The sequence below is a fragment of the Antechinus flavipes genome, chromosome 5 (genome assembly GCF_016432865.1).
Source record: "Antechinus flavipes isolate AdamAnt ecotype Samford, QLD, Australia chromosome 5, AdamAnt_v2, whole genome shotgun sequence".
Lineage (NCBI taxonomy): Eukaryota > Metazoa > Chordata > Mammalia > Dasyuromorphia > Dasyuridae > Antechinus > Antechinus flavipes.
In genome coordinates this window covers 259,414,510-259,429,162 of record NC_067402.1, presented here as the reverse complement: position 1 = coordinate 259,429,162, position 14,653 = coordinate 259,414,510, and the positions used below count along the sequence as shown (strand labels likewise).

The 14,653-nt window shown below is 31.6% G+C and overlaps 1 protein-coding gene across 2 annotated transcripts; it reads left to right on the top strand.

The window, feature by feature from the left end:
* Positions 1-2,622: 2,622 nt before the first annotated feature.
* On the top strand, positions 2,623-14,611 carry LOC127564427 (ankyrin repeat domain-containing protein 26-like). 2 transcript variants are annotated; one of them, XM_052000950.1, is made up of 4 exons: positions 2,623-3,285; positions 5,498-5,638; positions 12,726-12,796; positions 14,445-14,611. In XM_052000950.1, exons 1-3 carry the CDS (start codon positions 2,911-2,913, stop codon positions 12,759-12,761), a joined length of 552 nt encoding a protein of 183 aa, XP_051856910.1. In that variant the 5' UTR covers positions 2,623-2,910; the 3' UTR covers positions 12,762-12,796; positions 14,445-14,611. The 2 variants fall into 2 exon arrangements, with proteins under 2 accessions (XP_051856910.1, XP_051856911.1); XM_052000951.1 differs by lacking the exon at positions 12,726-12,796.
* The last annotated feature ends 42 nt before the right edge of the window (positions 14,612-14,653 follow it).

Sequence of the window (14,653 nt, the reverse complement as noted above, 5' to 3'; positions counted from 1 at the left end):
GGATTTGATTTCTTTATCCATTCTATCTTTAAATGAGTGGGATCACTTATCCAGACTCTCTTGCTAAGCTTCTCTTTCCTTTTCCCATTTTTCTGAGGAAAAAAGGTCTGAGTTCATACCCTACCCCACTTCAGTCTGCTTAGCTGTGAGCTGCCTGCTTTACTCTGTTGTGCTGATGTTGCTTGCCTTCAGTTTATGCCTGATCTTTGAGCAAAAACAGACCTTTTCTGGTGAATTTTGAGGATATCTTTTCTTGGTAATTATTTGTGGTTTTTTTTTTCAGTCAGTCACTAATTCTGAGGCTTGTCATGAAATAAATTCTGAGAGAAAAGATGGAGGTTAATTAAGTAGATGTGTGTGTCCTCTCCACCACATTGGCTGGAAGTCACCATATGCATCTTGACCTTAACAGAATTATCTTTTCTTTCTAAGCCCTCCCCTCTTCTGAATGTCCTTGTTATCAGTGACAGCATTTTCCTCCAATTCACCCAGGATTGCAACCTTAATAACATCCATAACTTCTCCTTTTGATAATGACAAATTTTCTGCCTTTGCAGCATCTCTCATAACAGTCCATTTCTGTCTAACAACAATTATCAGTATAATGTAGGCATTCTTTGCCCTCTTGCTTATATTATTGGACTTGCCTTCCTCTTTCTTTCTCTGATTGAAGACCATCCACACACCAATCCGTTCTTCAAAGCTGTCAGAGTGATTTTCCTCAAGCATAAATCTTACCATATCATTTTACCTCCTAGTATTATTGGCTCCCTATCACCTCCAAGAGCAAATATAAATTCCTTTTCTTGGCTCTTAAAAGCCCTTACAATCTTCCCCCTTCCTGCTTTTCCAGTTTTCTCTGGAAAACTTACCTCTCTCTAACGCTTGAGCTCCAGTTATAGTGGCCTAATTGCTATTCTTTCTTTCTTTCTTTCTTTTTAAAAGAGTATTTTCCCCTATGGTACATAAAAACTTGTTTGAACATTCATTTTTTAAACATTTTGAGTTATAAAATTTCTCTTCCTTTTTTTTTTATTCTCTCCCTAAAACAATAAGAAACTTGATATTGATTTTATAGGTATTATCATGTAAAACATATTTCCATATTAGTCATGGTATGAAAGAAGAAACAATCTAAGAAAACAAACAAAAAAATTGTATGCTTCGACCTGCATTCAGGCTCTATCAGTTCTTTTTACAGACGTGGATAGCATTTTTCAGTCTTTTGAGATTATCTTAGATCATTGTATTGCTAACAACAGCTAAGTTATTGATAATGATCATCACCCAATATTGATATATAGTGTGCTAATTCTGCTCACTTAACTTATCATTTCATGTAAGCCCAGGTTTTTCTGAAATTTGACTGCTTGTCAATTTTCAGTACCTTTAGTAATTAAATGTCTTCTTTTCTTTTTCTGATTCCCAGACATTTGATATGTAACTTGCTTTCATGAATTTTTACCCATTCAGAACATAAGGCAGGGAATGGTGTTTTTAACTTTGTTTATATCTCCAAAGCTTAGCACAGTACTTGAAACATAGGAAGTACTATATACCAATTTACTAATAATAGCTGACTTATTGGGAGTTCTATAATATACAATAATAGCTTATAAATAACATGCATAAAATCCCCTGACTTTCCTATGGGAATATTTGAGAATGATTTCTCCCTTACAATTTAACTTGTCCTTTACATTTTCAGTAAGACTATCATTCTATATGATTCTGATCAACATTGTTGATGGTTATACTCCTTATTTGTTAATTATAATTATTTTATTTTCTAATTCATCATTGAAATTTATGAAAACATTGTCTCAATATCTCACTTCACTTCACTTCTAAGGGTTGTGAAATACTGAAAATAATAAATCAAAAATAGGAACAACATAACATGTCTCTAATGAAAGTTTGTCTCCTTAGTTTTTCCTGAAAATTATTTCAAATTCTGATTACCACTCCAGAAAATTGTCTTATTCTGTATGAATAGTATAGGCAGGATTCTTGACTCCTCAGTGGTTCAGACACCTTCGTTTAGCATGCTGTCTACATCTTCAGACCTTAAAATAGTGGTAAAAGGTACTCTAATCAGACACTTTAACTGGTATTGTACTGGAAATACTGGTGAATACCTTAAATAGAATCTTGATGGATTTGGCTCTTTTCAACAATATGAATTATTCAGATCAATTTAAGTAGATTTGTGATGGAGAAAGCCATCTGCATCCAAAAAGAGCACGTTGGTGCTCTCAACATAGTATTACCTTTTTAGTTGTTTGCTTGCTTTCCTTTCCTTCTCATTTTTAAAATCCTTTTTTATCTTAATTTTTTTGTGCAGCATGATAAATATGGAAATATGTACAGAATAATTGCCCATATTTAACATAGAATTACTATGGGAAGGGGGGGGTCAGAAGGGAGAAAAAATTTCATAAATAAGGTTTGGCAAGGGCTTTACACTATCTTTGTGTGTATTTTGTAAATTAAAACTTATTTAAATCTACAATAGAGAAAATATTAAATAAAAAAAGAATCCTGAAAATTAAAATAAAATTTTTTCTCCCAAAGTTTACTGCAAAATTTTAAAATTTTATCTATTTTTAGTAATCTTTCAAGACTATATAACATAATTACTTGCATTTTTTTTCCCCAAATGCAATACTGAACTCTAGATTGGAAGGTGAAAAACAAAACAGAGAAGAACCACAATCAGAAATTCAATACCCTTCCTGTTCAAGTTCTGCTCTACTTGATCATCAACTTCAGATATTAAAATTACGCTTTCAGCGAGAACAAGATGAATGGCTTCTTTTAAAAAAACAACTAATAGATAAGAATGACCTCCTGTCAGTTCAGCTTTCTAAAGCTGAAGATAAGAACCACCAACTACATGATTACCTTAGAATGAAGACATTAATTTTAGAAAAAATGCAGAAAGAATTAAAGCAGTTTATGAAAAAAGTAAAGGAACTCGAAAAGGAAAATCATATTCAAAAAGAAAAATTGAATAGATCAATTTTCCAACAAGAGTCCTTGCAAGAAAGACTAACCCAGGAAGTTCAGCAGCAGCAAAAACCATTTGAAGATACCCAAAACAAGGATGTCTTTAAAATAGTGGTATCAAATGGTGTTATGGTGCAGCTTAGGGATAACTCCCATTATGTTGATACTGAAAAACAAGATTGTGTGGCAGAAGAGAAAAATAAAAAGCCAGTTGATCATTATATCCATGTAAAAGAGCTACTACGTAAACATGAAAATGAGAAGGCAGAAAGAAAGGTAGGTTTTTAAATAATAGCATCTGACAACCATTTAATATTTTGAAATTAATTTCAAAGTTACTTTGATCAAGATAAATTAGGAATTTGAATTTTTAGCAAATTTCTGATATTAGTAAGTTTCAGTCTAAAATTTCTGCCATGTAAGAAAGGAGGAAGCATTCTTGATATAAATCAACCTGATATCCATTTTTTAGATAAGATGACTCATTTTGATTATAAGTATTGTGTAGCTAGCCCATGAAAATTTAAATGCATAGTATTGGTTAATGAATGTAGGTAGAGTTAAGCATTTTTAAGTAAATATTGATAAATTTGTAGTTCTAATAATTTGCCTGGTATTCCATTTAATGCTGCAATGGAATACATTATTAGAAATGCTGAAACAAAATAAATGCTGAAAAATTATGCTATGAGAAATGTAACAATTCAAATTAGTCATCCAAATTGAGATACTGTAGGGCATTATAATTAAACTACTGTGAACTCATTTTAGAAACATTAAACAGCTGATCATATTTTTAGTGAAATTATAAAGATTAATAACTACTTTTATTTAAAATTTAGGACAATAATTCTGTTCAAAGCGACTGTGTATATACATTAAGTATTAGTTTTGGTGTGTGGTAATAAAGCCATTTTCTTTTTTTAAAATGTGCTTTTAATTCCCTACTACATACATATTTACTATTTATGTCAGTATTTTTTCACTGTTTTTAGTAATACTTGTTGCATAATGTCCAGAATTGCAGTTCTGGGATCAGAACTTTTAAAATTGAAAATAGAAAGCTTTTTACTGCCTAATACCAATTCTATTAGATTTGTTTTTCTGTGATGCTTTTCACATTTTCAGTGAGTGGAAGGGTTATGGAACTGTGTAACAATTTCAAATAAGAAAAATTAGATTTTATTTTTAGTCTTTATAATAATGTGGTTGAATCTATTCATTTCGCAGTGGAATTTACTTTTTTTGGTAGTAATTCAGTGAATTTTGCCAATTTTGCCAATTTTACATTGAGTTATTTTTAGCTTGTTTCTGTTTGAAAGGGTGTTAGATTTTAATTGAATTATTTCTACAAGATAATTAATCTTATCTAATGAGAGAAAATTTTAAATTCTTTTACTTTTTACCTTCATTTACTACTAGTCACAAATGCAATAATTTTCTTTACTTTATCATGAAAAAGTACACATGATTTTCTTTAATAACATATGAATATTAATATACACACATATATATGTGTTTTGTTTTGTGTCTATATGTGCATTTATATATGTATATATGTATGTTCCTCTTCCTGCTAGGTTTGAGAATGAAAAAGAATTATTTCCCTTTAATCGCAACCTTGCACTATACTTTATATCCATAAGTAGAAGAGCTACCATATTTTCTATAGTTTTCCATATATTCTGTCCATTGACTACAACCAAGTATAATTTATCTCCTTGAATAAAAAAAGTAACTGCTTTGAAGACTTTGCTCCCTTCCCCTTCATCCCCCCCCCCTTTTTTATTTTCATCAAATCAGATCAATTCCTTAAAGTAATTTTATCCAGCCTGACAAGCATAACAGTGAACATGATCATTCTCCAGGCGAGACTATGAGAGGAAAGAAAATGCATCCTTTTTTTTATAAGTATCCTTATAAGGACAGATGCAAAGAACTTTTTTTCTGAAAAATAGAAGGTAATAACCCCTAATGTTTCTATCAGATATAAGAAACTATACAGTCTACTTCTACCATTCCCCCACCTTCCATGTGAATTGCACATAAAAAGCTTTATCTCCTACATGGCTTTGGAGGTGTTGTAATTCTGAAGAAGATTGAATGGGGAAATCAGAGTGAAAGTAATGGTTTAAGATGAGTAAGAAGAAAGATAGTATTTGGTCCATGCTGATTGAAGGGTATCTGGTATAGTCAAAAGAACTTGGAGTTTCAAGAACTAAATTCCAACCTTTTTTTCAATAATGACTTTTATGACTTAACTGATTTAAACTTTTTGGGTCTCATTTTTCTCAACTGCAAGATGAAGTGGTTGGATTAGTCCCTAAGACCATTTCTGGTAATCTATGATAACCATGAATATGTTCATGCAATTAAATTGCATATGACAATATTTATATCAATTAACTTTGAAGTATATTTATTTCATAAAAGCTAACACTGACATATGAAATCAGTAGTAGAAATTCTGTGTACATATTTTTATCAGAATACAATACGAAAGCTTCAAGAAGAACTTGAAGATTCCCGAAGAGAAAAAACCATGATTTTACAGTTGGGTCTGTTACTTTATCAAAAGATTTTGGATATGGAGCAACTACAGAAGGAACTAGATTATACCACAAATAAAGTATGTATATAAAAATTCAGTAATTTGTAATTAATAGAAAGTGTTTTCACTATAATTATTTTTTTGCCAATATTAAAACATCATTTCTGATAACTATGCCTGTCATTTAAACTGACAGAACGAGATCTATAACATCAATAATTTATACCTATATATACCATTTTTATATTGGGATATTTATTTTCACTCATAATTTTTTTTTTACCTATCCTCATAGAAGGAATGATATTTTTTTCTCCTAAGTAATAATAATAATGTTTATCATACTTTATATATGTAAATTTATATTTACACACCACACACACACACACACACACACACACACACACACACATATATATATATATACATATGTAAATATGTACACATAGACTGCTTGGTGCAAATATGAATAGAACATCTGAAGTTAAAAAGTTGTGGGTTTGAATGTGGCCTCTGACAGTATATCAGGGTTATATTGGGATAGTCACTTCATCTTTCTCAGCTTCTTCAACTGTAGCATAATAGCACCTACCTCCTAGAGTTCTGATGAGAATCAAATGAGAAAATAATTGTAAAGCTTTGGACGTAGTAGTCACTTAATGAATGTGTATTTCTTCAGAAATATGTCAATATTTTCAGTTATCTGTAAAAGCAATCAATGTCTCTTATATTTTGACAAACATTTCCTAATGTTTAAAAACAGTTCTCTTACTTGCTTGCTTACTTCATTATAATGACTTTTACTAATGTGTATTACTAGTTTCAATCTTTTCAAAACATATTCTTTCATATTAATATGCTTGAGAAATATTTCCGGTTTTCAGATATCAATATTGGAATAGAATAAGTTTTGTTTCTCAAATCATTTGATTTCTCTTGTCACTCATTGTCTTTATTTTCCTCCCATTATTTTTGGACCACATTGATTAAAATATTAACTTTTTTTTTTCAAAGAAATTTTTATTTCAATAGAAGTAGACACACTTATAAAAATAATAAATTGATGAATGAATGAAAAAGTGTTTACTAAGTGGTTACTACATATGTATATATCTAGACATATATGCATTTATGTATACAAAGTTTATTAAATATCAGGGATGCAAATATAAAAGCAAAACATTTCTTTTTCCTACTGAGTTCACATACAAATAGAAAACTGTTCTTTGTGTAAGTCAGATGTGTAGTGCTAGTGGTCCCTAAGATATTAGCAACACATCACATATTTTTTTTAAAGCTTTTTTATTCACAGAGCATATGCATAGTAATTTTATGCAACCAGATAACTGTATAAATATGCATATATAAATATATATATGCATATTTATACAGTTATCTGGTTGCATAAGAACAATCAGATCAAGAAGGAAGAAAAAGAAAAACTGAGGAAAAAAATGCAACAAAAGACAACACAGAGAATGAGAATGCTATGTGGTGTTCCACCCTCTTTGCCCATGGTTTTCTCTCTGGGTGTAGATGCTCTCTTCATCACTACACAAGTGGAACTGTTTGAATCACCTCAATTTTGAAGAGAGCGACATCCATCAAAATTGATCATCATATAGTCTTGTTGTTGCCATGTATAATCTCCTGGTTCTGCTCATTTCATTTTGAATCAGTTCATGTAGGTTTCTTCAATCATCTCTGAAATCATCCTGCTGGTCATTTCTTATAGAATAATCATATTCCATAGCATTCATATACCATAATTTATTCAGCCATTCTCCAATTAATGGGAATCCACTCAGTTTCCAGATTCTTGCCACTACAAAAAGGGCTATCACAAACATTTTTGTACATGTGAGTCCCTTTCCCTTCTTTAACATCTCTTTGGGATCTCTTTTTCCCAGTAGAAGCACTGCTGGATCAAAGGATGTATACAGTTGAATAACTTTTTGAGCACAGTTCCAAACTGCTCTCCAGAAATGTAGGATCCATTCACAGTTCCTCCAACAATGTATCAATGTCCCTGTTTTCCCACAACCCCTCCAACATTCATCATTATCTTTTCTTGTCATCTTAATTTGCATTTCTCTGATCAATAGTGATTTGGATCACCTTTTCATGTGGTTACAAATAGTTTGAATTTCTTCATCTGAAAATTGTCGTCTTATATTCTTTGACCATTTATCAATTGGAGAATGGCTTGAACTATTATAAATTTGAGTCAGTTCTCTATATATTTTAGAAATGAGGCCTTTATCAGATCCTTTGTATGTAAAAATGTTTTCCCAGTTTATTGCTTCTCTTCTAATCTTGTCTGCATTAGTTTTGTTTGAACAATAAGTTTGTAACTTAATATAATCAATATTATCTAGTTCTTCTTTGGTCACAAATTCCTTCCTCCTCCACAAATCTGAGAGGTAAACTATTCTATGTTCTTCTGATTTGTTTATAGTATCATTCTTTACATCTTGATCATGAACCCATTTTTACCTTATCTTGGTATATACAGTGTTAGGTATTAGTCTATGCCTACTTTCTGCCATATTAGTTTCCAAAAATATTAACTTTCAAAAAAAGCTTAGTCTTCAAAGTCTAGAAACTAGGAGTGGACTGAACTTCATAAGGAATAGCAAGAAAGCAATAAATCTTTACCCATATTAATTAGCTCAGTTAAATGGCATTCAGAGCAAACTGGCCCCATTTTTTCTTTTGCTGATATAGCTATAAGCTAAGCTATATAAAATCTGGTGAAAATTCTGTTTCTTCTTTGTTCAGTAATTAGTCCATTATTTAATGAATATCAGTTCTGTGAATTATAATATAGTATAATATAGTATACTATGACAGGTTCTGATTAGGTTACCAAAAAATATGAGAAAGCCATGAACTCTTGTCCTTGAAGAATTCTTTCCAGTCTCACTGAAAAGCCAAGGCAAAATAGGGAAAGTTCATTTATAATACAGGTTATGATTTAAAAAAAAGGCAGCAAATGAGTGCTTAAATAAGCATTTAAGAGAGCGAAGGAGACAGAGAAAGAGGGAAAATGGAGAAAGAGGAGGAAAAGGAGGTGGGAGAGAGGAAGGAGACAGAGAAAGATCACTATGGTTGGAGGTGAGATCAGATGGTCTAGTCCTCTTCTTCCCAACATGAAAAAATAGCCATTGCAATATTTCTGAGTTACCACTTATATTGAAAGAGCAAATGACAAATATCTAAATTTAATTACATAGTTTAGATAATAGCATAAATATAATTTATCAAAAACCAAAATTGAAAAGTTACTTTTCCAAAGTCTATTTTTCTTTTTTTTTAATTGAAGCTTTTTATTTTTCAAAACATATGCATAAATAATTTTGCAACATTAGCCCTTACAAAACCTTGTGTTCCAATTTCTCCCTCCCTTCCCCCACCTTCTTCCCCTAGATGGCAAGTTGTCTAATATATATTAAATATGGTAGAAATATAAGGTAAATCTAATATTTGCATATATATTTATACAATTATCTTGCTGTACAAAAAAAATCAAATAAAACCAGAAAAAAAAGATGAAGAAAATAAAATGGAAGCAAATAACAACAAAAAGAGTGAGAATGCTATGTTGTGAACCACACTCAGTTCCTACAGTCTCTCTAGCTTATAGATGGTTCTTTTGATCACAAGACGATTGGAACTGGTCTGAATCATCTCATTGTTGAAAAGAGCCACGTACATCAACATTGATCAGCATGTAATATTGTTGTTGCCATGTACAATGATCTCCTGCTTCTGCTCATTTCACTTAACATCAGTTCATGTAAGTCTCTCCACATCTCTCTGAAATCATCCTTCTGGTCACTTCTTACAAAACAATAATATTCTATAACATTCATATACGATAATTTATTCAGCCACTCTCCACTTGATGGGCATCCATTCAGTTTCCAGTTTCTTGCCACTACAAAAAGGGCTGCCACAAACATTTTTGCACATGTGATTCCCTTTCCCTCCTTTAATATCTCTTTGGGATATAAGCCCAGTAGGAACATTGCTAGAGCAAAGGGAAGCACAGTTTGATCATACTTTGGGGATAGTTCCAAATTACTCTCCAAAATGGTTGGATCCATTCACAATTCCACGAAAATTGTATTTTTTCCCACATTTCCTACATTGAGTTTTCCCACATCCCCTCCTACATTCATTAGCCAATCTGAGAGGTATTATCTCCAAGTTGTCTTAATTTGAATTTCTCTGATCAATAATGATTTAGAGCACCTTTTCATATAACTAGAGATGGTTTCAATTTCTTCATCTGAAAATTGTCTGTTCATATCCTTTGATCACTTATCAATTGGAGAATGGCTTGAATTCTTATAAATTTGAGTCAATTATGTATTTTAGAAATGAGATTTTTATCAGTACCCTTGAATGTAAAGAATTTTTTCCAGTTTATTGCTTCCCTTCTAATCTTGTCTCCAGGAATAATGATATTCATTTCTTCTTTGGTCACAAATTTCTTCATCCTTCACAAATCTGAAAGGGTAAACTATCCTATGTTTTTCTAATTTGTTTATTATATCATTCTTTATGTCTAGATCACGAACCCATTTTATTCTTATCTTGGTATATGGTGTTATATGTGGGTCAATGTCTAGTTTCTAACATACTAGTTTCCAGTTTTCCCAGTTGTTTTTGTAAAATAGTGAATTCTTATCCTCAAAGCTGGGATCTTTAGGTTTGTCAAACAATAGATTACTATAGTCACTGACTATTTTGTCATGGAAATCTAACCTATTCCACTGATTGACTACTCTTTCTAAGCCAGTAGCAAAGGACTGCTGCTTTATAATATAGTTTTAAATCTGGTACAGCAAGGCTACCTTCATTTGCATTTTTCATTAATCCTTGACATTCTTGACTGTTAAGGACTAAGTGAAGGAGCAGGTCAATTCTCCAAGAGCCTCCACAGCTCTGAAACATAACACTGTCTCATTGAAATTCCATCTTCTTGAATTCTATATTTAAAGATCACATTTTTTTTGTTCAGCTCTGAACTTTTCATGAAATAAATCAAATTCACCTGTCTCATTGAATGTCCATCTTCTTCCCTGAAAGAAAATGCTCAGTTTGTCAAGGTAGTTTTATTTTCGGCTTCATTTCAAGTTCCTTTGCCTTTTGGAATATCAGATTCCAGCCCTTTTGATCCTTCAAGGTGGAAGTTGCTAGGCCCTGGGTAATACTTATTGTGGCTTCTCAGTATTTGAATTGTTTCTTTCTGGCTGCTTGTAATAGTTTTAAAATATTAAAAAAAATTAAAAATTAGCCATGATATTTCTTGGGGTCTCTTTCAGATGGTGATTAGTGAATACTTTCAATTCTTCTTCTGATTCTAAAACACTGAGGCAGTTCTCTTTGAAGAATTCCTCTAATATAATGTCTAGGTTTTTTTTTTTCACTATGGTTTTCAGGAAGTCCAAGAATCCTTAGATCATCTCTCATAGATCAATTTTTCAGGTCAGTTGTTTTCCCAAGTAGGTATTTTACATTTTCTTCTATTTTTTCTTTTTTCTTTTTTTTTTTTTTCTTTTTCTTTTCTTTTCTTTTCTTTTCTTTTTTTTTTTTTTTTTTTTTTTTTTTTTTTTTTTTTTTGGTTTTGCTTGACTGATTCCTGATATCTCTTTGAGTCATTTCCATTTTTCAGGGAGTTGTTTTCTTTTTCTATTTCTATTTTCCAATAGTAAAATCTGTTTTGTAAGCTGTTATGTGCTTTTTCCATTTCACTAAATCTACTTTATAAGGCATTTTCTTCAGATAATTTCTGTATTTCCTTTTCCAAGGTTTTCATTTCCTTTCCCCATTTTTCTGGTAGCTCTCTCTTAAGATCCTTTTTAGGGTAGCTAGGTGGTGCAGTGGATAGAGCACTAGCCCTGAAATCAGGAATACATGAGTTCAAATCTGGTCTCACACACTCAACACTTTCTAGTTGTGTGACCTTGGACAATTCACTTAACCCTAGTTGCCTCAGAAAAAAAAATTTTTTTTTAAATTTCTTCTAAAAGAGCCTTGTGGGATGGGGACAAATTTATTTCACCCTTTGGTACTTCATCTGGAGACAATCTGCTTTTAGTAACCTCAGAATTTGAAATCTGTTCTTCTCTTTCACCATAAAAATTATTTATAGTTCTTTTTGCTTTGGGGCTTATTTTTTTATAAGTCACTGAATGACTTCTAGGTCTCATGAAATTCTGGTATTTTGGGGTTCACTATTTGCCTTTTGTATTTGTGTTGGATGTTTTTACAACGTTTCTGCTGATCATCTGGCTTGCAACCAGGAGAGAGTAGCCAACACTACTGTAGATTCCTCCCCGGAGATTCTCTGGTGCACAGAACTCACACCACCCCGGGACTCTGTGCTCCTCTACTCCCCAGCATCTGTGCTCAGTCTGCTTGCACTTGGCCCACAGCCCTCTGTGCTTGATTAAAACAAACTTTTTCTGGAGATCTTTTAAATTATCTTCTGCTGATAGTTTGTTACACTCTCAGTATTTGTGGGTTCTGTTTATGCAGAACTAATTTAGAGGCTGGATTTGCAAGTTAGTCTGAGGGTCATGGGAAAAGCTCAGAAAGAGATGTGTGTTCTCTCTGCCATCTTGGCTGTGACCCCGACTACTTTTCTTTAATACATATGTTTATCCTTTAGAGCAGGAGTTCATCCTGCTTTTTAATCAACAATCATAACTGTGATTATTTTGCACAAGTTATATTTGGTTTACTGTATTAGTTGGGAATTAAGAAACTTAATTTCAATTCTTTCTCTGTGATTTACTATCCAATAACTTTCTTAAGGCTATATATACTTCAGACTACTCTTTAGGGTTTCTGTTCTAGACGGCTGTGATTCACACTAATAAAGGGTCCTGTGCTACTAAAAACATACATTTTATACATATGTAATATTGGATGTACATGCCCATGTTAAATGAAAGTGGGTTGAACATAGTGGCATTAGGAATATAAAAATGCTTAACTTTACCTATGCAATGGCCTACTACTTGATGAACTAGTAAAAATGTTAAATTTTAATACTTATGTACAGGCATCATGAATTCAAAATTAAGAATAAGATTATGATTTAATTTTTAAAGTCAAAAATTTTGAAACATTTTGTTTGGAATTTTTATAGCTGCTGGAATTTCAAGAACAGAATAAGCAGAAATAGCAGTATATTAATGGGTTAGAAGATGATATACCAAAGTAAGATTTAAAGCATTTTTATAATTTAGTGATATGACTATTTATAGAGAAAATCAAAATGATAAACTACCAAAATGTATTCATAATATATCAATGCAAAACTACTTTTTTTCCCAATGGGAAAGAGAAATAATCTGCTAAAGTACAACCTGAATTGAGATCAATAAAAAAATAAACACTGGGAATGTAAATTTTAGACATTTGGATTTCAAGCAGTATTTACCTCCCATAAAGGGAGGGACACTTTGGTCCTGAGAGATTCATGAATGAGAAATGTAGCTGTAGGGAAGTAGATTAGATGACATGTTCTAAAAAATATTGGTTTTCATATTGCCAGTTTATTCAAATGCTGCACTTTGACCATAATGGAAATAATCAGCAGAATGTCAAAGGATAAGCTATATAAATTACTGTTAGAAAATTTTTATTTTTTATTTTTTCCTGGCAAGAACTAGGCTAGAAGCAGTAAAACCCAATGTATAAACAATCTTCCTCCAAATCATGAAAATGTGTGTTCAGTTTATATATCTGATTTGTTACTTGCTGTATACTCCAAGCCGGTCACATTGTTTCCCACAAAGTTCTCTAAAAGTATGCATTGAATAGTTGCCACAAGTATACACTCCTAGAAGGAGTTTCCTCGTGAACAGTTCCCTATTCCAATAAAAAATTCATGTCTTACTACACCTCCCCCATCAAGAAAATGTCCCTTCAAAAAACTAACTGTGCCTTATTTTTCCCCAAGAATTATATAATGTGTTTTTGTTTTTCATATCTGATTGCTAATATAGCATATAATTATAAGTTAGGAAAGTATGAAGAATTATCAAAAGACGGGCTTTCTTCAAAAAAAGAAAGCTGACTTGTTTTTGATTTCTAGAAACAATCATGAGAGCTGAGTTTATTTGGGGAGAGTTTAAATTGTTGATTCTGATATATGCTGACTGTTACCCTGAGTCACAATCTGAACCTCTCAGTGCTTACCAGAAACTTTGGAAGAGTTGAGCTTGCAGGTTTGAACAGGTGGACAGAATAGTATCTTTCTACACCAAGCAAACCACAACTCCAAATCACAGTGATTTTAGATCATGATCGTGCATATATTAGAGTGTCTTAAAATAGATATATTGTTTAAATAAGTCAATGTATGTGAATGTAGGAGTGGTTATATGCAAATGTATAATATGCAAAATTTCTTAGAAGGAAGTGCTGTTTTTCCTGATATTTATATCCCCGATTTCAAATACTACTGTCTTTGATCTCTATGCCTTTGCATATTCCATCCACAATATGGAATTTACCTCCATCTCTTTCAATCTATAGCTCCAATCAAAGCTCATCCAAAGAAGCACTGCCTCTTACATAAGACTTTCTGTGTTAGTTCTTTAAAAAAAAGATTAAAAATCTTTTTTTCATTTTCATTGTATTTACTACAACTAATCTACTTTCATTTTTTTTTACTTGTGAATATAGTTTTCATTCCAATCAAATGAAATCTCTTTAGAGCCATTTTCTGCTTTTCTCTTTAAATCTATTTTCCAGGCCTTGCATGTGCCACTATAAATCTTATAAGAAATTATTAATTTAAATTAACTATAAAAAGCTCTTCAAAGCTTTTAATTGTTGACAATATATTTACGTTTTGTAGGCTTAAGATGAAACGTGCCACATTAGAAGATTCAGTAAAAGAGAAAATGAGTACAACTGAAAAAGTTCAGAAAATAATTTTGTATTCTGCTTCAGTCACCTCTGGGATAATTTTCTCATTAAAAAAAAATAAAGCAAAATAAAAAAAAAACTTTTCTTTAAATGGTAGTATATGGTAAGAATTTTAGTTTTATAAAAATTCAGTTAATG